Source organism: Carcharhinus amblyrhynchos, chromosome 3 (genome assembly GCF_965287045.1).
Source record: "Carcharhinus amblyrhynchos chromosome 3, sCarAmb.v2.hapA, whole genome shotgun sequence".
Classification (NCBI taxonomy): Eukaryota; Metazoa; Chordata; class Chondrichthyes; order Carcharhiniformes; family Carcharhinidae; genus Carcharhinus; species Carcharhinus amblyrhynchos.
The window spans coordinates 35,136,506-35,163,729 of NC_137326.1; the positions used below are offsets into that span (position 1 = coordinate 35,136,506).

Consider the following 27,224-nt stretch of genomic DNA (forward strand, 5'->3'; position numbering starts at 1 on the left):
TTCGTTTATGAAATGTTGCCCTTTTGGGTTGAGAAATATATCTTTCACATTTAAAACTAAATAAATAGATTAAATTATTACTGGTAATATAATGGAGTGGCTATAAAAATGTATAATTATTTATACAATGTTCTCCTTCCATCAATTTTGGCTGATTCTCTTTTTCCAAACATTGCACAAATTCAACCATGAAATCCAAATCATAAATTTGAAGCTGTTCAAAAACATTGTTATCCTAAAATCACAGCAGAGTCTATAAGGGCTGACAACTGATATATCCCCGAAATTGCCTGGTGAAGTTTCTGTCTTGTACAATTATTTTATAAGCAATCCTTAATATCCTGTGATCTACGACGGAAAATTTGTCTTTGCGTTGCATTTATTCCGCAGGCAATGCCAGAGTCCCTGTGACGTTGTAGAAGGAATAAATGCAACGTGTAATGAACGTAGCATATAAACACTCTTTAAATACTGCTTCTAATTTTTAACCAACATCTAACTTTCCAGTTCGCTCTATAATCTCACCGTGGTCACTGCAGTTTTAGGCTGATTAGGATCGCTGTCAATAGCTTCCACACTGAGGGTGTACTGTTGAATAGATTCGTAGTCTGGTTGGGTAATCAACTCGATGGTTCCTTCTTTTGGATCAATCCAGAATCGCTTTATAATTTGTGAGTCTCCAGAAATGATTTTGTAGGTCACCGCATTCAGTGGAAAATCATCATCTGTGGCAATAACTTTTCCAATCTTGTGTTTTGCTGCTTAGACGAAGTAATTTTTGTTTTAAATCTAATTTTTGAGATGTATGTTGGAATCTATAATGTGCAGCAAATAAATACAACTGTAAATGGTGGAGTCATTTAACACTTACACACCCCTGGCATGAAGGGATGAAGGTATGGGAGGCAGATTGGCCAGAATTTTATCTGCGTCTGGGCAGAGTGCGACGACAGGTGGCAAAAGCGGCATTGAAACCGTTGGCACCAATGGTGGTTTTCTCTGCCATGTCATTGGGAACATAGAAAAAAACCCACAAGGGATTGGTGCCACGACATAATGCAACCAGGGATCCCACCCCACCAGCAACATAGTTTTTCAAAGTTGAGGTGCCATGCCTAAACCCCACTGCACCAAAGTTCATATGAAACCATACCCCCCACTCCCCCAGTACTGTCCTCTGGCACTGACCTCTGGCACTGCCTGGGCAATACCAGGAGGCAGTGGCCAGGTAGTGCCCTGGGGCAGTGCCGGGGTATGATCCTCTCCATTCTGAGCGATGCACTCACCTGGGCTCCTTTGGGATGTTTGCCTGGAGGGTGCATACTTTGGAGGCCAGTCATGATTCAGGCTGAGCTGCCCTCATGTTGATGTGAATGGACTTTCTTAAGGGGGATAATTGAGGTGTAGATAATGATATGTAAATGCATTATTATGATGTTCCTGACATTGAATGTCTGGATTCCTGTTCGGTCACTGGCAGAGAGGTGGCGGAGGGGGAGGGAATAATTGCAGCGAGACTTTCCGCCGACGTAAAACACAATTTGGGCTTCTCACACAATTTTCCATTCCCGTCATCAAACTCGTCCGAAAAGAACAAGAACTGAAAATTCCAGCCATTAGCTAAGTTTGTAACAAGTATACTGTCAGCATTTACTGTCATTCCATTGGGAAAATGACAGTCGCTTCTGGTGGGCACCCACACACAGTTAAACATGGAAATCCAAAGGTTGCTGCCAATCATGAAAGATCACAGACCTGAAACATTGCAGCATGCCCCTTGCAGGGGTGTTTTTGATAGAGAAGTACATAAAATAGGATGGATATTATCTTAATTGTCCTAGCAGGAGAAACAGTTTCCCCTTCATTGACCTCATCAATAACTTTATTAATAGGCTGCTGAATAAGACCAGAGAATGTGGAGTCAGGGGACTGTGGCAGAATGGATTGCTGACTCCTGCCAGACAGTGCAGTGAACAGTTGTTAATGAGAGTGACAAAAGGTGGGAAATGGTGATCTATAAGGAACAATCCTGGGATTACTGCTCATCATAATTTATTGTAATAGTTCGACCTTTAGAATTAAAAGTACAATTTCTAAATTTGCCCAAAACACCATTTGGGGATAAACTCAATACTGAGGAGGACTGCTGCAAGTTACAAGGGGCATTAATGAATTTGCAGAAGGGGCAAAATTATTGGCAAATACAATTATATACAGATAATTTTATTTATTATTGTCACAAGTAGGCTTACATTAACAATGCAGTGAAGTCACTGTGAAAATCCCCTAGTTGCCACACTCTGGCACCTGTCCAGGTACACTGAGGGAGAATTTAGCATGGCCAATGCATTGAACCAACGCATATTTCAGGTTGTGGCAGGAAACCGGAGCACGCAAAGGAATCCCATGTAGACACTGGAAAAACATACAAACTTCGCACAGTGATCCAAGCCCAGAATCAAACCCAGGTCCCTGGTGCTGTAAGGCAGCACTGCTAACCATTCTGCCACTGTGCCGCCTAGACAAGTGAGAGATAAAACATTTCGGAAGGAAGAATGTTGGGGGGAGGTTACTTTTTAGCTAGAAAGTCCAAGTCTAGATGGGGGAGAGAGACGAAGGGACCTCAGTATAAATATATCAATCATCAAAAGTAGTGGCAAAAGTTAGCAAGCAAGTTAGCAAATCAAGCACTATTTTTATATCGAGAGTGATAAAAGTAAAAATGGAGAGGTTATGCTAAAACTGCACTGAACCTGAGTTGCACCACACTTAGAATACTACAGCAGCACTGGTCACCATATTATACAAAAGAAAATCACTGACAAGGGAGTAGAGAAGATTTACAAAGATGATGCCAATATGTGTGAGTATATACATCAGGAAAGGAAAAGTAGACTAAGGGTTGGCAAAATAGAGGGCTTTGAAAGTCAAAACATTTTGTTAGAGCGGATATGGAGATAATGACACAATCTTATTGCGTGTTCACACCATGCTTCCACTATGCAGACAAAGAATTTGGTGTCAAGCCAAATTTCCATTCACTGCAGCAGGATGGGAATTCATAGAATCTTACAGTGCAGAAGGAAGCTATTTGGCCCATCGAGCCTGCACCAATCATAATCCCATCCAGGGCCTACCCCTGTAACCCACTTATTTATGTGAACAGTTGGAAAATTCCAGTCAATGTTTCCACTTGTGGGGAAGAGCATAACTAAAAGCCAACAACATAAGATAGTCATTAAGAAATCCAACAGGGAATTTCTAATTGGCCACCACTGGCAATGTCATTCTCTGGATTCTGCCGCCGCTTCAAGTGAGGCTGCTTCCCTCTTCTGATCTGGGTCATAAGACTTGCCAGTAAAGTTCAACCAAAGTTTCTGCAGGGACACAGGAGGCTCTCAAGACACAGCATGATTAGGCATGGGAGCAGATAGTCAGAGGGGTTCATTTCCAGAGTCTGGCCCTGACTTTTTGTCAGCTGTATCTCTCCATTCATTCAGCCCTGGGAGTCAGACCACTCAAACACAATCAATGACATTCTTCCTCTTTTACAGGGCAGGAGGGAGCAGACTGGGAGGCAGGCACAACTGCATGAGCTAGACCCTTTGGAGGAAATGGTTCTCTACATCATAAGGATGATTGTGATAAAAAACCATTTTATCCAGTATTGCTGAGAACATTCAGAATGATGGCTTGTTTCTGTCTTCAATCCCTTCTCAAATCTACCTCACTCACTTCCTGCTATCTGACATGATGTGCGAATTGCAGAGACTACAAGCATGGAACTCCACCCCACCCCTCTCCCCGCACCTCAACCATCCCCTTCTGCATTTCCGCTGTCAGATGCCCAAGAGCTGTTGTCTCACAATGGTGCACCATCACCTCATGAGGGAGAGCCAGAGCCGCACTTCTGATGAACAAGCATTTGATCTGATGTTCATGGCCACCAGCTTGGGTATTGACACTGTTGTTAACTTGGAAGGTAGTACAGAGTTGGAATCTGCTCAGGTTGAGTCAGCAGGCAGGAATGGGCTGCAGTAAGGCTGGGGAAAAGAAGATGAGTTTACATGCAGGGCATGGATGAAAACTTTGAAGGGGCAGCATGCAGAATGTTAATGGGTGTCTATACCAGAATGCATGATGAATTGGGCAGGCCCGTCAAACAGCCTGTTGCCAAGAAACATGGAGAACAGCAGCTCCAACTTGACACAAAGTTATATGCAGAACTTCAAGGCCATTCTTTCCACTGCAGACATGGTGGCAAAGAACATGGCATCACTTCAGACACATCTATAATGCTACATCTAGTGGCTAATGTCTCAATTACAGTTCAGGCAGAAACTAAAACATGTCTCAGTTGAGGTCATGTGTTGAGATGTGGGGAATTGTAGAGGAATGGTGAAGATGGGATGACATCTTTGAGCGTTCAGAGTCAGAATGACCTTTCATCTACAGCCTATCTGATGAAGCGTCCTAGATGCCTTCTCCCTATTTCCTCATCCTCCTCCTCTACCACTGTCCAAGATGGCCTCCCTATGTCTGATGGTGAGGGCTGCAATATTACTGGTGGCTGTCATTAATATACAGTAAGCTTTGTGTTATCTGGCACTCTAAAAACCAGGACTCTGTAAGAACAGGGATTTCTGACAGTTCAATTTTTTTCATCACATTTAGTGTTCAGATAATGTATTCTTGAAATAAAATTAATAATAATAATAGATTGTAAATCTGCAGAACTCGTTTTTCAGCTTTACGTTGAAGTTGTTAAATTATTTGGTCAGTTTTGGCTATTGTACCTAACCAAAGATATAGCGCACCATATCCTGTGTCCAGAGCAACGTAACTTTCTGTTAACCAACATTTTTGATAATTGACCCCATCCATTTCCCTAGGATGCCGGATAACAAGGATTTTACTGCACCCTTACTACCCCAGCAGGATTCACCATTCTACATGTGCTTGAGTGAGTGTTTGTGTACAATATTTTATACTTTCTTTTCAGTAATACATAGATACTTAATGCTGTATAATAGCCATTAAAATTAATTTTCATGACAGCAGATATCATGACTCACCGGCCTCTGTTTCCAAAACATCAAAGATGTACGGGTCCTTCTCAAATTTAGGACTATAGTCATTTACAGGTGTAATTTCTACAATCACTGTAGCAGTTGCTGTCAAAATAAATTTAAAAAAGTATTTTACAAGTGTCCTTTTCTGGCTTCACCTGTAATATGCAAAAACATCTAATACAACTATGAACATAATTTCTTCTTCATACTTTTGATGAAGCTGGAGGATTGTTACTGCTTGAGGCAATAGATGGTTGGTGTTTTGAATCAGTGAATAGGAACATAGAAAACAGAAGCAGAAGTAGGCCATTCGGCCCTTCAAGCATACTTTGCTATTTGTTTTGATCATGGCTGACCATCAAATTCAGTATCCTGATTCCCCCTTCCCCTCATAACCCTTTAGCTCTAAGTGCTATACCTAATTTCTTCTTGAAATCACACAACGTTTTGGTCTCAACTGCTTTCTGTGGTAGTGAATTCCATACATTCATCACCCTCTAGGTAAAGAAATTTCTCCTCACCTCAGTCCTAAAAGGTTTATGCCTTATCCTTAAACTATGACCCCTAATTCTGGACTCCCCTGCCATTGGGAACATTCTTTCAGAATCTGCCCTATCTAATTCTGTTAGAATTTTATAAGTTTCTATGAGATCCCCTCTCACTGTTCTGAAGTCCGATGAATATAATCCGAACTGACTTAATCCCTCCTCATATGACAGAACTGTCATTCCAAGAATCAGCCTGGTGCACCTTTGCTGCACTCCCTCTATAACAAAGATATCCTTCCTTAGGCAAGGACACCAAAACTGCACACAATACTCCAGGTGTAGCCTCACCAATGCCCTATACAATTGCACTAAAACATCCCTATCTCTATACTCAAGTCCTTTCACTATGAAGGCCAGCAAACCACTTGCCTTCTTTACTACCTGCTGTACCTGCGCGCTTACTTTCAGTGACTGATGCACAAGGACGTCACAGTCTCATCTCTCTCAATTTACACCTGTTCAAATAATAATCTGCCTTCCTATTATTACTGAATGATAATAATTCCACTGTAAGCTCTCAATAGTTACCGTAACAGTCTCTTTCTAGCCACAGTGGTAAGTCAATTACCTGAACATTACATTGTGGTCAGCATATACACATGAAACTGTAAGAACGAATGTCAGAAAATAGGTGGAAGAACATCCAGCCCAAGCACGGTATTTGAGAAATTCCAGGTATTTTTACTCTTTTATGAAATGAATCACACAGTGAAGAATTTCAGGGAGAATGATTGAAAGTCCAAATAAGATGCACACTTCTCTCCAACACATTAATTAATTATCTGACAATCAACACTTTTAGACAAACAAGTGAAAGCCACTGTACAATAACCAAAACAATTCTTCATAATCACATGATGAAGCAGGTATGATCTGCTTTATCGTTTTTATTTACTAAACTGTGGCCATTTTGTTCAATAAAAATTGCAACATTTAGCACTAAAGAGCCTATTGAGTGTGCTATTAATAAGAGACATAATTGCATGGTGTAAGAAAGTGCTTGGAACTGCTGACTGTGAACGCTTTGTAGGAGGTTTGGCAAACAGCAGTAAGAAAAACGTCAGGAGGCCAACAGCTTGTTAATGGAATGGGCAGATTGGTTGCAAATGCCATGTAATGTGGAGAAGTGTGGGAGGAAAAACAAGGAATGGTGGTTTATAATTAATGGAAAGAGGATGAAGGGTGTGGATAAACACAGGGTTCAAAGACATAATTCTCTGACAGTGGGAGTGCAGGTAGATAAAGCCACAAAAAGGTCAATAGTATTTTGGCTTTTATAGATAGAGGAAGAGCGTAAAAGAGCTTTGAGGTAATAATTTATTTATAACATAGGTTAGGACGCGATTCTCAAACTTTATGTTTGCAAGATTCCATTTCAAATGGATTAGTAATTGTGGATAGCACATCTATATCACAGTGCTGTATAATTAAAGGAAGATTAGATGATATAAATCAAGAGGGAAAAAGAGAATAAATTGCTGGAAGTTTCTGGCTGTTTGCAGCAGCAGGATTCTCCGTTTGCGTTGTAGTGAATGGAGATTTGGCTGAGTGCCAAATTCTCCATCCACGCCTGTCATGGTGGTGAGGTATGAACGGCTGGCAAATTCTGGCCATGATGTTCAAGACCTTGTATTTGAAAATGGGAGCCTCCTATAACCAGCGGAAGTGGAAAGTCTGCAAGACATGCAGACATGAGCAACATGGGCAGGATTTTCAGAGTCAGGGGAAGATTCCTTGGACCTTTAAAGATGGTGCGTGGGACCACAATGCAGAAGTTCCATATTCATTTCCAATTGACCCAATTCTTGCTGGCAAGAAGAAAGGGGCAGGGCATAATTCACATGGGAGGGAAACTCAAACTTGGCAGGGCCATTTGAACTTAGCGCTGAGTTCAAACAGACCCCACTTTGGCTGTTACAAAGGTCCAAACCAGCTGTGCGAACAAATTGATGGACTAATTGTGAATGCTCTTGAAATGTGAATAAAGTGTTTAAGTGTCATGACCTGAAGTTTGCAAATCCCCCACACTTTAAACATGAAACAAAAACAGATTTGAAAGGGTAAATTTTATGGGGGACAGATTACCCAGTCCCCTGACTGAAAAATCCCTTGACCAGAAACCCAGCTTCCCTGTGGCAATAATACGATGGGGGAAGCCTTAATTGAATCAGAGTGGGACTTGCGGCCACTCCGGGAGGAAATCCCATCACAGAGAGCTAGCTGCCAATCTGATTGGCCAGCAGCTCTGTAGTCCCAACTGCACCCCAGAATCAAGGAGTGGCAACTTCTGGGATGACAGGAAATCCAGGATAAAGAAGTAATGCATCCCAGAGTTCAGGCAGGTCAGGGGCTTTGGACAGGTCTGCTTGGCAGATGCAAGCAAGGTGGAGGGGAGGGCTGGAGGAGGTGTAGTCATTTCAATTTTAGAGGCCAGGGAAAGCTAAAAGGGAGGTATAATCTCAGGGGGCTTTCCTTGATCAACACAGGGTACCCCTCAAAGGAAGTGCCCTGTTTTCTGTTTGTTAGCAGCCCATAAAGTGACAGCTGTGGACATTGCATTCCCTTTGTAATACAACAGACAGGTTAGGTGAATGGGAAGGTTCCAGGCAAGTAATCTATTTTATTTGATGAGCCCTCCACCTTTAAATATGCAGGAGAAGTTGAAATATGCAACTTCACCACCAGCTGTCAATGAGAGTTTAAAAAAAAGTTTGCTGGACTGCTCTGATTGACAAGCCAAGTTCTGTAAGTTAGAAAAAAACCACAACAACTTGTTCCATAATTTCAATAGAGATTTTTGTTGACATTCCCCAAGAGCCATTATTAGGTCACGATGAATGCTTGGCTGAATTTCAAAATCATATAATTATGATCCTCTATATTTACCTCTGCCTCCCGCATCCCCCCTCCCCTGGATTCACTATTTCATGTTTTCCCCACTGTTGATTTTTACCTGGAGGTTGCACATCAAACAGGATCCTATAAGCCGAGGTAAGACTGCTGAGTTGGAAAGTTTTCCATCTTTAAGCTATCCACCTCAACAGCGAAAAGCAGGGCTTGTGGTCTCCAGACATTTTATATTGCTTATTTCAGGGAATGTGGTCTTCTAGCAATAAATTTGGTTCAATAATTAGCAAGAAATTATTTATTCACTACGTCAGCAGATTAAACAAAAATGCTTCCCTCACCAGTGTGTGTAGCAGTCGTTGAATCAAACACCGCAATTGTCATCTTGTATGTATAACCCTCAGCAGCAGCTGTCACATTTTCATAATCTAGATCTTTGGTTCCCACCTAAGAGGCAAAGATAATGGACACTAAGACATGTATAAGGAAGACAAAGCAACAAAATTCTGCTTTCAGTAATTTTGCGTTCCTTGTTTATTTTGCTGTATGTTCTCAGTGTATACATGAAAGAAATCGAAAAACAAGGACACCGGAAAATAAAGGTAAAGCAAAGAAAATTCCGGAAGGCCTGCACCATCATTTGAGGAAGGAGGGGGATTGAAACATGAACCTGAAACTGTGAGGGAGACCAGACAGAGATGGAAAGAGGCGACTACATGATTCTACCCCAAAACCTGACTATATTGTTATTTAAAAATCCAGGTTCCATAGGCACTGGCCATACCGTGTCACTGAAGGTGCAGGGTTAGAAGTCTTACCAAGCCAAGATTAAATCAATTAACAATATCTTCATTCCCTGCAGGAAACCAAGGGATAGGACAAAAAGAACAAAGAAAAGTACAGCACAAGAACAGGTCCTTTGGCCCTCCAAGCCCGTGCTGATCACAATGCTTTAACTAAACTAAAAAACCTTCTGTCCTTACTCGGTCTGTAACCCTCTATTCCCTCCCTATTCACATATCTATCCAGGTGCCTCTTAAATGTTGATAATGTGCCTGCTTCCACCACCTCCTCTGGCAGCATACTTCAGGCACCTACCCCTCTCTGCATGAGAAACCTCCCCCACACATCTCCCTTAAATTTACCTGCCTCTCATTTTGAACCTGTGCCCCTTGTAATTGACACTTCCACCTTGGGAAAAAGCCTCTGACCATCCACCCTGTCTATGCCTCTCACAATTTTATAGACCACTATCAGGTCTCCCCTCAGCCTCCCTCTTTGCTTTGAAAACAACTCTGGTTTATTTAACCTCTCCTCATAGCCAACGCCCTCAAGACCAGGCAACATCCTGGTGAACTTTCGTTGGTAGTGTGGTAACCAGAACAGAACGCAATACTCCAAATGTGGCCTAACCAAGGTTTTATATAGCTGTAAAATGATTTGCTAACTCACATACTCAATGTCCCAGTTGTCCCAGTGGAAATATTTTACGTTGCTAAATTCCAACGTTGCCAAATGAAATCACTTTTAAAATTAAGTAAGATTAAAAATGTGGTCTTCTAGCAATAAATCTGGTTCAATAATTAGCAAGCAGGCGAACATATCATATGCCTTCTTATCACCTTAGCCACTTGTGTTGCCACTTTTAGGGAACAGTGGACCTGCACGCCCAGATCCCCCTATATGGTAATGCTCCTAAGGGAGCATTTGCAGTATAATTCACACCTAAAGTTGATCCTTTTAGGATGGCCTTTTAAGTCTTTTATTAATACTTATTTGGCGCTTTCAGGTAGTACAGAACGGAATCGTGAGAATCTACCCTCAGCAAGCACAAATAGAACTGAGTCTAACGGATTAAAATCAAATGCAAATCCCAGCATAGTCCATGAATGATTCCAGATGCCCTCCATACTCCACCCCATCCCCCACCCAAAATCTGGGTAAGTGTGAACGTGGGGCCTGTATGTGGAAGGAGTGACTCTTCCTGCTGATATTTCCTAATCAGATTCTGGATCAAAATTGTGAATCCTCAGTTGCCACAACTACAAATGAATTCTGCTCCTCCTTCCTTCCAGAGAAGGACAAGAATACTTTGATAATGATTGCTGATGTATATACGCTTCATGAAGAAAGTGCAAGTTTCTTTTGTATTTTTTGACCTTTTGACCGCTTCAAAACAATCTCACGGTCTGCCGGAAAAACCTGCCAGTATAATAATTGTGGTCTGTCATGGTGAGATTAATTAATGTGTTTTAATCTTTTTGAGGTGATTTCTGTATCTAACTGGGAAAGAATGGGAGAAGGAGAGGGAGAGCTAAACGCAGATAAGCAGTGCATTAAAAGGAATGGCAATAAAACTGTAGAACACAACATAGTGTATACATTGCAATCATATTACAATCAATCTAATATGATTGATTCTAATCAAAATTCTAATCTAATTGAATGATTGTTACAGCACTCAATCTGGATCTGTAGCCTAGAACGCGAAGGGCACATTATAGGAACCCTTTCTCTAGGAATCCCTGCGTTTTTAAACTAATGTTCCAGATGGCCATCACTACTGATTTGTCACTCCTACATTGATAGGCTTCATATTAGTGCAAACTAAATTTAAAAGCTTGATCTACTCCAGTAGTAAGATATAATTAACAATATATTATAGTGTATTTTATAAATAATCCCTACCTGTATAATGTTATCTGCTCCAGCTTTTTGCTCAAAGGTTAACCCAGGGCCGAGGGGACCACTTTCAGGAACATATTTTAATGTGTCCCTTGGGTCATCAGAGTCCATACAGATTAAAGTAGCAACGACTGTGTCATGAGGAAGTGGTTCCGGAATTGTAGCTCTAAAAGAAAATGATTTAAAAAGCTGTTATTTGGTCAACTTTGTTCCAGGATTTAGCTTGAACCACACAGTAGTCCAAAAATAATTGGAAGTTTTACCAATGAATATTTCGCATAATAACACAGCTACTTGCTGAATTGTGTTATGCAGGCACATCACAATTTACAGCTGCTCACTTTGGCCTGAACTTGCATTTTGTTTTGTTCATTTGTGGGACATGGGTGTCACTGATTGGTCAGCATTTATTGCCTATCCCTAGTTGCCTTTACACTGGGTGGCTGGCTTGGCCATTTCAGAGAGCAATTGAGAGTCAACCACATTGCTGAGGCATGTAGGCCAGACCAGGTAAGGATGGCAGATTTCCTTCCCTAAAGGACATTAGTGAACCAGGTGAGTTTTTCCAACAATTGATATTTGATTTCATGGTCATCAGTATATTCTTAATTCCAGATATTTTTTATTGAATTCAAATTCCACCATTTGCCGTGGCAGGATTTGAATCCAGGTCCCCAGAATATTAGCTGAGTTTCTGAATTAATAGTCTAGCAATAATACCACCAGGCGATCTCCTACCCCATTGCATAAAGAGGGAGAGCCTCCCCTTCATTATCAAAATGGTTCCAGAAGCCTGAATCCAGAGGCCCTGCCCCTGATCACAGTACCTATCATTTTCATAAGGGGTGGAATGGGCCAGGTTCTAATTGCACATCCATAGTTTGCAATGGCAACTTCACATAAAATACAGCTGCCGCAGACTTTGATTTTCGTTAATGAGATTCCAAAACACGACTTGTGCACTTCAGACCTGGTAGGAGAAGGTCTGAAACTGCCAGAGTCCTTTGGAAAGAATCATCGAATCCCTGCAGTGCAGGAGGAGGGCATTCAGCCTATAGAGCCAGCACCGACAACAATCCCATCCAGGCCCTATTACCAAAACCTTGTGTATTACCTTGCAAATCCTCTTGACATGAAGGGTCAATTTATTATGACCAATCAACCCAACCTGCACATCTTTGGAGTGTGGGTGGAAACTGGAGCACTGAGAGGAAACCCATGGGGACATGGGGAGAACATGCAAATTCCACACAGATTGTCACTCAAGGCCAGAATCAAACCCAGGATGCTGGCGCTGTGAGGCAGAAATGGTAACCACTATGCCTCCATGCCACCCATTAAGGCAAAAGGTAAGGATATGGTACTGGATATGGTTCCAGGGCAGGGCATGTAGTGGCATGGGTGGGGTATATTGAGTGTGTGGAAGGTTGAGTGAGTGTGAGAGCTGGAGGGTTGTTTTATGTTAGCTTTTAATAACTTTCTGGTGCACAGAGGAAAGGCCTCCACCTAACCCATCTCTGCCAAGGCTCCCATTTGCATCACCCACTCCATGCCTTCCCCTCCCTCACCCCTCCATCCCTACGCCCACAGCCCAACACAAACCAAAATTTCGATATTCCTGAGCATTTTTTCCTGGGTTGGGATTATGGTGCTGGAAGTTATCTGAAATCTTCAGAAGCGAAGATTCACACCTAGGATTGCTTTCTGCTTCAGAATATTGTGGGGAAATATTTAGATAAGATCTGAAGACACCTGATGGCCTACTAACCTTGCATTGCAGCACAAGCCTCCCAGTGTCTGAGTGCCGCAATGGAAGCGCAGACTGCAGTCATGAGATTTCAGCTTGTTGCCATGCAAGTCTAGCTTTGTGCTCTGCAGGCTCAGACTGCTGCCACCATTGCTGCATACATCAGTGCTCAAAGAAACATGCAGGTTCCTGCAGGTGTTTGTGCTCCAGCAGCTTGCCAGGGCTGCTGAGGCACCTCTCAGAGGGATTGCCACTGATTCTGTGATTCCCAGACCAGCTACCCTCTCTCTTTCTCCTCCCTACCACTGCCACTCCAAAGGTGCCCTTCCTGCCCCAGCCAGCCAGCCAGCCAGGCCAGACTCCTATTGTCTATGTCCAGGCGGTGCAGACCAATGCCTGGCACTCTAAGGTGAACATAAGAACATAAGAACATAAGAAATAGGAGCAGGAGTAGGCCATCTGGCCCTTCGAGCCTGCCCCGCCATTCAATAAGATCATGGCTGATCTGTCGTGGCTCAGTTCCACTTTCCCGCCCTCTCCCCATAACCCTTAATCCCCTCTCTTATCAAAAACCCATCAACCCGCTTCTTAAAAATATTTAGCGAGGCAGCCTCCACCACTTCAACGGGCAGAGAATTCCAGAGATTCACCACCCTTTGAGTGAAGAAGTTCCTCCTCAACTCCGTTCTGAACCGCCCCCCCTTTATCTTGAGGCTGTGCCCCCTAGTCCTACTGTCTTTTTTGAGCGGGAAGAGTCTTTCCACCTCTATCCTATCCATCCCATTCATCATCTTATACGTCTCAATGAGATCTCCCCTCATTCTTCTAAACTCTAACGAGTACAAGCCTAGTTTATTCAGCCTCTCCTCATAGCTCAACCCCCTCAACTCCGGTATCAGCCTAGTAAACCTCCTCTGCACTCCCTCCAGGGCCAAAATATCCTTGCGCAGGTGCGGCGCCCAAAACTGCACACAGTACTCCAGCTGCGGCCTTACCAATGCCCTATACAGCTGCAGCAAGACCTCCCTACTTTTATATTCAATCCCCCTCGCTATGAAGGCCAGCATCCCATTCGCCTTCCTGACCACCTGCTGCACTTGCAGGCTGGGTTTTTGCGACTCATGCACAAGGACCCCGAGGTCCCTCTGCACCGTCGCCTGCTGCAGTTTTTCGCCACGTAAGTAATAGTCCTTCCTACCATTCTTCCTACCAAAGATTTGCTAAAAAATAACCTCGCTGATGGACAGTTTTCATGCTGCAGCCACTTGGGCAGCACTGCATGGGAACAATAAGCCAGGCAAGGGAACATGGAGGACTGGTGCTAAAACAGTGCACTAGGGTGATTAAGTGCCTTTGTTTAATAAAATTGCTTTGGAATGGTGGCTTTTTTATTACAGCGTGGTGACAAAGGGAAGATAAGGGGTCAATTTCTGTCACTGAGGTGAGTAGCTTGAAATTCGCCAATGTGGCAGACCCGTCATGGTTTAAGCAGCGGTAAAAACTCACTCCATTTATACCAGCTTGCTACAATGTTGTCCTATGAGGAGGATGCTCTCGAGTGGAAAGTGATCCTCCTCACTGCCAGTTCTGTTTGCACTGCTGCCAGTTCAGAAGCCATCAAACTGAAGCTTGATGGCTGTGGCACTCCATCACCTGCCACCATCTTGCTCTTTAAAAGTTATTTCAGCCACTTTACATCACATCACAGGAAAACTAATGAGGCAGAAAAATTGTTTTATAGTTTCAGTTAAAAATGGTTACTATGAGCATTGGAGGTTGAGATACCAGAATGTTAGTAGGGTAAGGTTTCGGATTGGCGGTTGGTGAATACTGGAGTGCCCCAGGGGTCGGTGCTGGGGCCTCAGCTATTTACCATTTATATAGATGATCTGGAGGAGGGAACTGAGTGCAGGGTGTCGAAATTTGCTGATGACACCAAGATTGGTGGAACAGCAAATTGCGCAGAGGGTGTGGAGAGTCTGCAGAAGGATCTAGATAGGCTGGGCGAATGGGCCAGGAAATGGCAAATGGAATTTAATGTTGGCAAGTGCGAGGTGGTCCACTTTGGTAGGAATAATGGTAGGAAGGACTATTACTTACGGGGCGAAAAACTGCAGCAGGCGACGGTGCAGAGGGACCTCGGGGTCCTTGTGCATGAGTCGCAAAAACCCAGCTTGCAGGTGCAGCAGGTGGTCAGGAAGGCAAATGGGATGCTGGCCTTCATAACGAGGGGGATTGAATATAAAAGTAGGGAGGTCTTGCTGCAGCTGTATAGGGCATTGGTGAAGCCGCAGCTGGAGTACTGTGTGCAGTTTTGGTCACCGCACTTACGCAAGGATATTTTGGCCTTGGAGGGAGTGCAGAGGAGGTTTACTAGGCTGATACCGGAGTTGAGGGGGTTGAGCTATGAGGAGAGGCTGAATAAACTAGGCTTGTACTCATTAGAGTTTAGAAGAATGAGGGGAGATCTCATTGAGACATATAAGATGATGAATGGGATGGATAGGATAGAGGTGGAGAGGCTCTTCCCGCTCAGAAAGGACAGTAGGACTAGGGGGCACAGCCTCAAGATAAAGGGGGGGCGGTTTAGAACGGAGTTGAGGAGGAACTTCTTCACTCAAAGGGTGGTGAATCTCTGGAACTCTCTGCCCGTTGAGGTGGTGGAGGCTACCTCGCTAAATATTTTTAAGATGCGGGTTGATGGGTTTTTGATAAGCGAGGGGATTAAGGGTTATGGGGAGAGGGCGGGAATGTGGAACTGAGACACGACAGATCAGCCATGATCTTATTGAATGGCGGGGCAGGCTCGAAGGGCTGGATGGCCTACTCCTGCTCCTATTTCTTACGTTCTTATAAGGTATTTATTTGGAAAGAGTTATTTGAAAATCAGGGAAAAGCAATATTCAATATTTCAATAATGGGAGGCAGTGGCATGGTGGAATTATCACTGGACTAATCCTGAGATCCAGGCTAATGCTCTGGGGGCCTGGGTTCAAATCCTACCATGGCTGATGGTGAAATTTGAATTCAATAAAAATCTGGAATTAAAAGTCTAATGATGACCATGAGCCTATTGCTGATTGTTGTAAAAACCCATTTGGTTCACTAATGCCCTTTGGGAAAGGAAATCTGCATCCTTATCTGATCTGCCCTCCACGTGATTCCAGATCCACAGCAACGTGGTTGACTCTCAAATGCCCTCTGAAATGGTGAGCAGTTAGGGATGGGCAATAAATGCTGACCCAGCCAGCGATGCCCACATCCTATAAAAATTAATTTAAAAAATTAAAATAGAGAGCTAGAATAGACAATTGGTCGCAGGCAAACCTTACCTATTTTTGTCTTTCAGAGTGCTTACAAGATTATTATAGTGATTGTCCCTTTAAAGGCAGCAGAGCAGAAGAGGGCCACCTGGTTTGAAGGACCAATTGGGATCAAGAATGGGTGATCATCCCAGGGGATGGAGCCTTCTCTGAGGGAGAAGAAGCCTGAAGACATATAGTAGACATGGAATGACTGGGGCAGCTGGTGAGCTGCAAAGTCGGTGAGTGAGCACCATTACAATTACAGAAAAACAATATTTATGAACAGGTTAGTGAACTTAAAGGAAACTTTGTAACGTAAGAGGCAGGAATGGAGATCAATGCCAGCACCTTCAAAATAAATAACAAACCCACCGTATAGGGAAACTTTTATACTGTACAGAACATTGCAGACATGAAATCTTGTACAAATTATTTAAGCAGTTAGAATAGAGATGTTTAAATTTATTGTTAAATTGGAGTAGCATATTAAAGTCTCATGTAAGTAACTCACCTGTAAACAGATGGATTGCAAAATGGGGCATTGTCATTAACTGAAATAATATTTATCCTGACAGAAATATCTGCACATTTCAAGTTCTCGTCACATGCTTTAACAGAGAATGTTTGAACTGAATGAAATCCACCTTGGTCCTTATTCATTCGGGAAAAAACCACCACATTCCCAGTATCTGAAAGGTAAACAGAGTTGAATCCATGTTTCCTTTGTCAGGCACGACAAATGTCAATGAGGCAGTGGTGCCACTTGGGTGACAACCAGCCAAGGCAAAGACAACAGTGTAGACCAGTTTTCTGTCCAGTCAAAAACACAACCATTTAACAAGAGATTATCATCACTGGCTTTACTTACATTCCAGAAACTGGGACACGCCAAACAAAAATTGGCACTCTCCAAGATGCAACACGTCTGCTGTAACCTTTCATTAGCAATCTGTAATCCTATAGAATCATTCTTCCTGTTTGAAAATCACGCTAAGTAAACAGTTCCCCCGGAGAATTATTAGGTTGTTAGATTAGATATCACAATTGATAATAAAAAGAAAAATAAAGCAATATATGGATGAGTGTTATTTTGAGGACGAATCTTTTGTCTGTAACATCATCACTATTTCACAGTGTGCTACTGGCGAAGAAAGGACAACAAGTCTCCTCAATTATCCTGACATTAGTTCGTGGTAGGCTGAGAGGGGTGCGGAAGAAATTCTACAAACACAAGCTTCGTCATGAAGGAAGTACTCTTATACCTCCCATGAATTTTTATGGCTAGATGCCAAACCTTCTTTCCGTTGATAAGATGGGCACACACACAATGATCCATGATTGCTAGGAGGTGAATAGTGCATCAAAGCCAATACTAAAACTCTACAAGCAAGAATATTTGTCATAAGATCATAGAATCATAGAAAACTACAGTGCCGAAAGAGGCCATTCAGCCCATCAAGCCTGCACCAACAAAAATCCCACCCAGGTCCTATCCCCATAAAGGTACATATTTACCCTGAAAATTCCCCTGACATGAAGGATCAATTTAGCAGGGCCAGTACACCTAACCCACACATCTTTGGACTGTGGGAGGAAACTCATGCACCCAGAGGAAACCCACGCAGAGATGGGGAGAATGCGCAAACTCCACACAGACAGAGATCCAATGCTGGAATTGAACCCGGGTCTCTGGCGCTGTGAGGTAGGTGCATTCGTTTTTTATTTTAAAGTAATTTAAATTCACTATTATCCTTCTTTTCATATCCTGTACACCATTTCCTGGTTACCTGCTGAATTTGTTTGCTGCAAGATTATTACATTTTTGCATTTTTTAAAATCCTGATCACTTAGTTTATATATGAATTTTTTGATGTAAGTCACACTGCAATTTAGCCTTTGGGCTGTGAATGTGTTTCTTGAATAAAGTTATCATTATTACAAGGCACCAGAAAGAAGAATAATTCCACAGTTTTGGAATAATATCTGAAACATTTCTCTTCATTCGAATTTTTGTCACTTTTTGCTTTCTGCTGGTTAATCGTTAATCACAGTGTTAAGTTTAGTTTTTGATCCCAGTTGACCCCAGTAGTATTTTTGGCATCGGTCGGTTTACTAGTGGGAATTTGCTCCTACCTGCAGTGTTCTTCCATCTAGAATCCTACTGCTAACATGTACCATTGAGCTGGCACAGCCACTAGCAATACTCTGTTCAGTTGTGGCTTAACTCTGCAAATAGAATTGCTCCTTCCTTATTTCTACATCTCTGTCATGTTCACCTCAAGGCCAAATGAAAAATACTATTACACTTGGGTTGAAAAGGTTCAGAATGTAATAGGAAATACTATCTTAAATCAAATATTTCAGCTAATTGATGAAGAAGAAATGTTTGATAACAGATCTGTATACAAATTAGTGCTCCTTAGCTTATCATTCAGCACTTTGATGATCAGGAAATTCATTATATGTATAAAGCTTAACACAAGGTTGCAATAATCATGCCAGTGGTCAGTCTAATCTGGCCAAAACTGAAAATACAAATAAATGTTCTGTGTTTGCATTTAATAACGCATAGTACGTAATTAAAAGTAAAAGTTAAAGAATGTATTGCAGCTATAGTTTTCTTCTTTTTTGTGGTCTAATTAAGTAATGATTGCATGTCAGTTTTTACTGATTCCCAATGATATGAGAGGCCAATTTCCTTCGGTCAGGCAGAGCAAGTAGGAACATTAATCTAATCTGAAGTTAATTCATTATTAATCTGTAAAGTTATCATTTTCAAAGGTTTCTCAAAAGTCAAATCATAACTAATGTAGCTTTCCTCTGTGCTTGCTGAGGTAAATTGGATGTCAGCCTGACAGCACTTTGATTTTAAAATCCTCAAACTTGTGTTCCAATCTCTCAATGGCTTTGCCCCCTCCTGAGGTCTGTAATACAGTTCCAGCCCTACAGACATCCAAGATCTCTGCACCAATTCTGCTGTCTTGCGTGTCGTTGATTTCCTTCACCCCATCATTGGTGACCGTGCTCTCGGCAGTGTAGGCCTTGAATTCCCTTCTGAAACATTGCTGCCTACTCTCCTTTTCTCTTGAAATTGCTCCTTAAAAACTTCCTCAGGCTGAACTTTTTAACATCAATTCTAATATCTCCTTACATCCCTCGGTGTCCAGTTACGTCTGATCATGCTCATGTGAAATGCCTTGGGACATTTTACTCCATTTAAGGATCTAAATAAATGCAAGTTGTTGTTTATTAAAGCCACCTTATTCAGCCTTAAACATCACCGATTTGTTATCTTTAAAATGCTGTTTCCAATGGCACACTTGTACTATAATCATTCAAATCGTGTAAATGTAAACGTTCAAATTATGAAATATATTGTGATAATGATACAATAAGTTCACAGTATTTGCATTGTCTTCAATCATTGGTGGAGAAGAGGAGTAAGCAAAATATGAAGAGAGGATCAGGCTGGGCTGTGATTCTTCATAACTCCGATGGATGACTTATTCAACTCTTCAGAAAATGGGGCACTAACTCTTCAGTCACATTGATCATGGGCAGTTATTAAGCAAAGCAGCAAAGTTCTTGCAAGGCTGCAAGGAACAGGTTGCCAACTTTGGGAAGGCCTGTTGAATTAGGTGCTGGACAAGCATGTAAGTGGCGAGCAGCGGGACTGCTCCAGGATTAAGGAACCCAGGGGGCAGAAATTCAGCTCCCATGAGCTGCCAGCCAATCAGAGATTGGCAACTGTGCATTGCTAGCAGCTCCAGTGGCAGCTATTGGTAATGCATCTCGGGAGAGGCAAAGGATTGCCATTGGACTCACACCACACGTGAGTGCAGGCAGGATGGGAGTTTGTGGGGTAGGAGCCCCAGGAGCAGGGAAGGGCATTATAAGAAAAAGCTTGTGCTGGGTCTCAGCTGCCATCCTTCCCTTAATGAGGGGTCTCTTGATCAGGTATTTCCCTGATAATGAGGGAACCCACCACTCCCTACACCCCCTTTCCTTTACCACCCTCACCGTAAGGAAGCTTTTTGAGCTTCTCATATCATGACTGCCCTGCACTGGCACTTTCTGGCCCAATTAAATACCTCCCCAGCTCAAAATGCACCTTGGCAGAGGTCATTAAATTCTACCCAACATGTGTGACCTTCTTCATAACTACTGTTGGTCACATTCAAAGAGACAAGGAAGAGGAGGGAAGAGGATTGAGAAGAGACAACATAATGTAGGGACGGCACAGTGGCACAGCGGTTATCACTGCTGCTTCACAGTGTCTGGGTTCAATTCCTGGCTTGGATCACTGTTTCTATGAAGCTTTCACGCTCTCCCCATCTCTGCATGGGTTTCCTCAGGATGTTACAGTTTCCTCCCACAATCTGAAAGATGTGCTGGTTAGATGCATTGGCCATGCTAAATTCTCCCTCAGTGTACCTGAACAGGTACCAGAGTGTGGTGACTAGGGGATTTTCACAGTAACTTCATTGCAGTGTGAATGTAAGCCTACTTGTGACAATAATAAATAAACTTAAAAAAAATGAACACCATATATGTCCAAGACAGTGAGGTACCACCAAAATGAAATTCTAATTTACAAATGTATGTGCATTTTTCAAAAGTTACGCAGCACAGATTTGTTTTACATGTCATACTCAACTGTTGGCCTAAGAATTAAAAGCTGTATTGATAGGCTGTAAAGCCGGAATCAGCAAGGAAATCAGCAATATATCTACAAATGTATAATTAATGAAGAGCTTACCTTCATCAATGGCAAAATAATTATTTGCAGGATCAAGCTGGTAAGTGATACGGCCTATTTGATCAGCATCTGTAGCTGTGCAAATTGCAATAACGGTTCCAACTGCAAGCTCTTCATCTAAGCTTATAATTGCTGTATTCCCTGAGTTCGAGTTTTCTTCCATATCAGTTTCTTTGCCATTAGTTCTATTTTTGAAACTACACAAAATAAACTTAGTTAGAGTGAAACAAAGGAAAACATTGCTCACTTTTTAAACCCACTATTAAATATATTGCAGGCCGGGATTTTCTGCTTCCATTTTCGGGGGGGAGACAGGAATGGCAGAGGGGCAGAGAATCACACGGGAGTCCCAGAATGGCTTTGACACTAACAGGATTTCCCCAAACAAATCACCCGCCCCCACCCACACCCCCTACCATGACATAACAGGAATCCTGACTTTTAATTTGAATGAATTTAAATATGATTATCGGGACTTTATGTCTGATTGCCCTCCCATGTTGAATTGCACAGCGGTTAGCACTGCTGTCTCACAGTACCAGGAGCCCAGGTTCAATTCCCGGCTTAGGTCACTGCCATCCTCCCTGTGTCAACGTGGGTTTCCTCTGATGCTCCAGTTTCCTCCCACAGTCCAAAAGACATGCTGCTTAGGTGCATTGACCATGCTAAACTTTCCCTCTGTGTACCTGAACAGGCGCTGGAGTGTGGTAACTAGGGGGTTTTCACAGTAAATTCATTGCAGTGTTAACTTGTGCCACAAATAAACAAACTTAAAAAAACCCCATTAATGTCAGTATGTCTTCAAGTTGATGTGAATCACGACAGGTTCTCCACAACATGCACTGGTTAGCAGCAGCCAAAGGAGCTAAACAGATGGGTTCAGCACACGGGGGGAGAGGGACATCCCGTGCACTGCCCTCTGACGTTGCCTGGTCACTGCACCTAATCAATGATACTGGGGGGATATTCCATGGGGTGGGGGGGTTGGGAGTGCGGGTGTGTTCTGCACGGAGGTTCCGTTTGTTTGGGGAGGGCCTCTGTGGTGGAAATGTGATGCACGGTTCTGCAAGGGAAATACTGGGGGGTGAGGGTGGCGGACATTCCATTGTGGGGGGATGTGGGGGCATGGGGGTGATGGGACGGCCTGCCAGCTGCACAATCCAGTTAAACAGGTCCCCATATACACTATAGTTCATAAGATAATTACAGATACTTACGTGCAAGACAACACTGGGTTATTGTCATTGACGTTGGTGATGAACACTTTCACAATTCCAGTAATAAACAGACCATTTGCATCCTCTACCTTCACTGACAACGAATAGCTACAAATGATAATCATTTGTATCGTTAAACACAGAAGCACTGTTAATAATCTACTTTCAGAATACTATTGAAACTAACATTGAATGCATTCCCATTTGTAATGTTATCCAGGCATCAGACCTCAACTTTACACCATGTACCTCAATAACATAGGTGAAGGAATAATGCTTTGTCTATCCAAGGTTACAGGGAGATTTAGAGCATTGTGTAGATGGCTGCAAGGCAATACAAAGAAACATGGGAGAGCTACAGCAGATAGAAACCAAATGTAGAGAAAGTTAAGGTAATTAACTTTGGATCTAAGAATTACAAGAATATTTTCTTAATGGTGAGAGGTTAGGAATTGCAAAGGAGGAAAAGGCTTTGTGCAACTAGATAGACAATCGCTAGTATATCGACAATACCAAAATCAATCAGAGAGTGTGATGAGGCCGGATTTCAAATGGATCCCAGTGTGGAAACTCTATTTGTGATGGATCATTATGCTGGCTGAAAGACATTACAAGAGTTGTAAGTTTTGTGTTGTGATCTATCGCACCCAAACTGCTCCAGGTGCCATGTTTCAGGTGCGACCCTCCGTCAGAGTTCAGTCCTGATGAAGAACTAAACTTGGAAAATGAACACACATCAGGCAAGACTTGGTATTAAATCAAGACCCCAAGACCCCAATGCTGGTCTCAAATAGGAGTCAACCGGTGGTGATTTTCCCAGAAGTGATCAGAAAATGCACCAGCCATCCAAATAAGGATGATGGGCAGCTCTGGTAGCTGAAGGGCTGACGGAGAAAATGGCCACAGACCAGAACAGTGCTGGCAAACTGGCATGCTGACTGGTGGGTGCAAAATTTCTCAGCTGTCCTCCTGTACTTGCCCCATTTGAGGGTGAAAATTCTGCCCATCATTTCTCTACATAAAAACTGACTGACCTTCTGAGTGATTTCTGTATTTCTTCTTTTTCTTTCAGATTTACATTTGCAATGTTTTGCCTTTCAGGAAAGAAATGAATTCCCATTTAACTATAACCGGTTACACAATAAATTGGGTGGGATGGAAGAAAAGAAATTTGTCCTTTTAAATCTGTGCTTAAAATTTGCTTTATTAAAATGGAGTTATTATTTATCGCCTTGTTTAGTTTTATAGAAATTAAACAAATTTGATTCAAATTGTCAGGTCACTTCATATTAGACTGAAGTAAACAGATTGACCTTGTAGACAGATCAGAAACAGATTGTGGGTTCAAGACCCACTCAAGGGACTTGAGCACACAATCTGGGCTAATACTTCAGTGCAATATTAGGGAAGTGCTACACTGTTAGAGGTCACAGCTTGTGGATATAAAATTAAACTAAGGCCCCATTCACCTGTTCAGGTGGCTGTAAGATTAGACGATGCTAACGCCATAAGACCATAAGGCATAGGAGCAGAAGTCAGCCATTCGTCCCCTCGAGCCTGCTCCATCATGACTGATCTGAAATGATAATCGTCAACTCCACTTTCCCGCCTTATTCCTATGACCCTTGATTCCCTTACTGATTAAAAATATGTCTATCTCAGCCTTGAACATACTTAATGACCCAGCATCTACAGTCCTCAGAGAGAAGAAATTCTTCCTCATCTCTGTCTTAAATGGGTGACCCCTTACTCTGAGATTAAGCCCTCTGAGCCTAGACTCACCAACTAGAGGAAACAACCTCTCACATCTACCCCGTCAAATCCCTGAGAATCTGTTAAGTTTCAATAAGGTCGCCTCTCGTTCTTCTAAACTCCAATGACTGCAAGCTCAATCCGCTCAACTTCTTCTCATAAGAAAATCCTCAAATTTGGAAAACAAGTATATAATTCTCTGTTATCCTTGACTAGCCTTCCCCTCTCTGCCAAAACCAAATTACATCACTATACATCTCACTCAGTGTTTGTGAGGCCAAGCTGAAGTAAAGTTGTTCTGGTATATTTGCCTAATAACAGTGACTGAATTTCAAAATTATAAAATTGGTCTTGAACACTGTGGGATGTCCTGAAGAGGAGGTGATAAGATGTTTATGAATATAAATCTCTTATTTTTTCCCTTTAGAAAACACAATCAAAGTAAATCATACTAAGCCATACACAGTTTACCTCTTTGTTGCATTTTCATAATCAAGTGTTCTTGCCACAGATATTGAACCTGTATTATCTATCCAAAAGTCTGTGGTGCCTGATAGTGAGTACTGTTGAAAGAAAATTCTATTAAAATTTCTGAAAGAAATTCAAAAATGCACTCATTAAATGTCTTAAGTAAAAATAAATCTAAATGCATGTTAGTGTTTGTAACAGACAAATGTATTACTATTTCATAAAAGCAAATTACTGCAGATGCTGGAATCTAAAACCAAAAGAAAAAATGCTGGAAAATCTCAGCAGGTCTGGCAGCATTTGTAAGGGGCAGGAAAGTGCTGATGTTTCGAGTCCAGACAACTTAAAGGCCTGCTGAGATTTTCCAGCATTTTCTCTTTTGGTATTACTATTTCATTTCTATTGTGTTTTCCTTGTTTTGCACAAAGCTCTGAAGATACGTTACTAGAATGCTCACCTGAAAATGCTCACTCTTAAGTGATGATACTTTGCTATGTTATCAAGAAAAATAAGGAAGATGCAAATGCTGATATTTCATTATGTGCTCAGTCTGACTTTACTCAAACTAGCAACAAGAGGAATTTTCCTTCTTATTCCTCTGCAAATAGGACAGTAACAACCATTATTTCTCAGTGACATAAGTTAAGCTTCACAGCACATTCATTAATGAACAAAAGCTTTGTTCAATATGAGTTTGTTTGGTATCCATTTTTTTATTCATGTTACAGGGCCAAACCATAGTGTCTCTCTGAACATTTAGCTCTGCATATACCTAGCTTGTTTACAATCTACCACTCAGTTTGAAACAGAATCAATACAGAACATCCCTTTAATCCAGTATTATTGGGCGGAATTGTCCTCTCAGGACACTAAATGCAGTGGCAAGTGTGAAAATCAGTGTGTTGCAATGGCGGGTTTTTGCACCACATCATCTGCTTTTCCCCCTATTAAATATGCATGGAAAACATGCTGGATTGCTGGCGGGCAGCCTCTGGTTCACCCATCTGGTCATGAGTTTGCCACATCCTCACTCCGGGCGCTATATTCAATGTGCAGCCGCATACGGGGCGAAATTTTTCCATCCTGCACACCATGAGAAACATAGTGGGCAGGACAGGACCATGCAAAGGTCTAATGACCTCAGGGGGGATTTTCCTGTTTCGGGGTGAGCGCGGCTGGAAAATCCTGCCCATAGTGTTTTCAATGTCTGTAGCCCAGCACTACCCTACCAACGACATGGCTCCAAAAGCCAAGAAGATGGCAGCCCCCAAATTCAGTGATGCCCCACTGTAACACCTTTTGAACACAGTCGAGGCCCACCTCTGCTCCACTCTGGCCACAGGAAATCCAGCAAATTCACTGATCCAATTTGAGAGGCATTGGCAATGGTCAGTGCCAACACTGCACAGAAGAAGTCAAACACCCTGTGCAGAAAGAGGATGGAATGTTTTTGTCTGTGCCACCAGGGTAAGGCAATCATCTTGTCACTCTAAGCGCACACATTCACAAGCCCATTACACATTCATTGGCATCTTACTTACTGACAGCTCAAGGGACATCACCATTCACTCATACACACCCTCACATCTCCATTTGGGCTCATCTCTTCTGGAGACCATGTCCTCATCCCATTCATGACTCCCCATACCACCTATATATGCCAGGCATCCTTATCATCTTCCCTGGCATGCTCCTGCTCACACTCTCTGCGTCTGACTTCATGCAGAACAAGATCGTACACAAGTTCCAGACTGCATGTGGAGTGCCGGAACTCAAGGTCCTATCTCAGTTCAAAAACTAAGCCATTGAGCTAACCGAAGAGCACTTCGACTGTGTCTGCAGCAACAGGCACAAACATTGTATGTTTTCAAGAAGGAGTTAGATATAGATTTTGCGGCAAAGCCGATCAAAGGATATGGGGGAAAGGCAAGGTCAGGCTATTAATTTGGATGATCAGCCAAGGTCATAATGAATGAATTATAATGAATTAAGCTCAAAGGGCTGAAAGGTCTACTCCTGTTCATATTTTCTATTTTTCTATGACAATGAGATTAGCAGCAAATACCCACGTAAGGATCCTGCACCAGTTCATCCCTCAGGCAATCAGACTGTGGGTGTTTCATCCTGTTTTAGATTCGCTAGTCAGGCGCTAATTATCTCGACTCTCATTCATAGGCACCTCAGCCAAGCACCCGAGGGCATCTTGGCCTTTATAGCGAGGGGGATAGAATATAAAAGCAGGGAGGTCTTGCTGCAACTGTACAGGGCATTGGTGAGGCCGCAGCTGGAGTACTGTGTGCAGTTTTGGTCCCTGCACTTGCGCAAGGATATACTGGCCTTGGAGGGAGTGCAGAGGAGGTTCACTAGGCTGATACCAGAGATGAGGGGGTTGGCCTATGAAGAGAGACTAAATAGACTGGGTCTGTACTCGTTGGAGTTTAGAAGGCTGAGGTGGGATCTTATAGAGACATATAAGACAATGAAGGGGATGGATAGGGTAGAGGTAGAGAGATTCTTCCCGCTTAGAAAGGATAGCAGGACTAGAGGGCACAGCCGCAAGATAAGAGGGGGGCAGTTTAGATCAGAGTTGAGGAGGAACTTATTCACTCAAAGGGTGGTGAATCTCTGGAATTCTCTGCCCGTTGAAGTGGTGGAGGCTGCCTCGCTAAATATATTTAAGTCACGGGTAGATAGGTTTCTGATAGACGGGAATTAAGGGTTATGGGAAGAGAGCAGGAAAGTGGAACTGATCCACTTCAGATCAGCCGTGATCTTACTGAATGGCGGGGCAGGGTCAAAGGGCTAGATGGCCTACTCCTGCTCC

The 27,224-nt window shown here is 42.6% G+C and overlaps 1 protein-coding gene across 1 annotated transcript in view; it reads right to left on the reverse strand.

Annotated features, from left to right (window-relative positions):
- LOC145341373 (cadherin-related family member 3-like) overlaps positions 1 to 27,224 on the reverse strand; it is a 77,592-nt gene that overhangs the window by 29,480 nt on the left and 20,888 nt on the right. Inside the window, exons 5-12 of the mRNA XM_080186313.1 lie at positions 24,404 to 24,495; positions 22,181 to 22,288; positions 20,964 to 21,160; positions 16,716 to 16,893; positions 11,156 to 11,318; positions 8,809 to 8,914; positions 5,076 to 5,174; positions 526 to 758 (exon numbers count right to left, since the gene is read on the reverse strand). Of these exons, the coding sequence (XP_080042439.1) occupies positions 526 to 758; positions 5,076 to 5,174; positions 8,809 to 8,914; positions 11,156 to 11,318; positions 16,716 to 16,893; positions 20,964 to 21,160; positions 22,181 to 22,288; positions 24,404 to 24,495 (1,176 nt within the window). The remainder of the gene's footprint in view (positions 1 to 525; positions 759 to 5,075; positions 5,175 to 8,808; positions 8,915 to 11,155; positions 11,319 to 16,715; positions 16,894 to 20,963; positions 21,161 to 22,180; positions 22,289 to 24,403; positions 24,496 to 27,224) is intronic.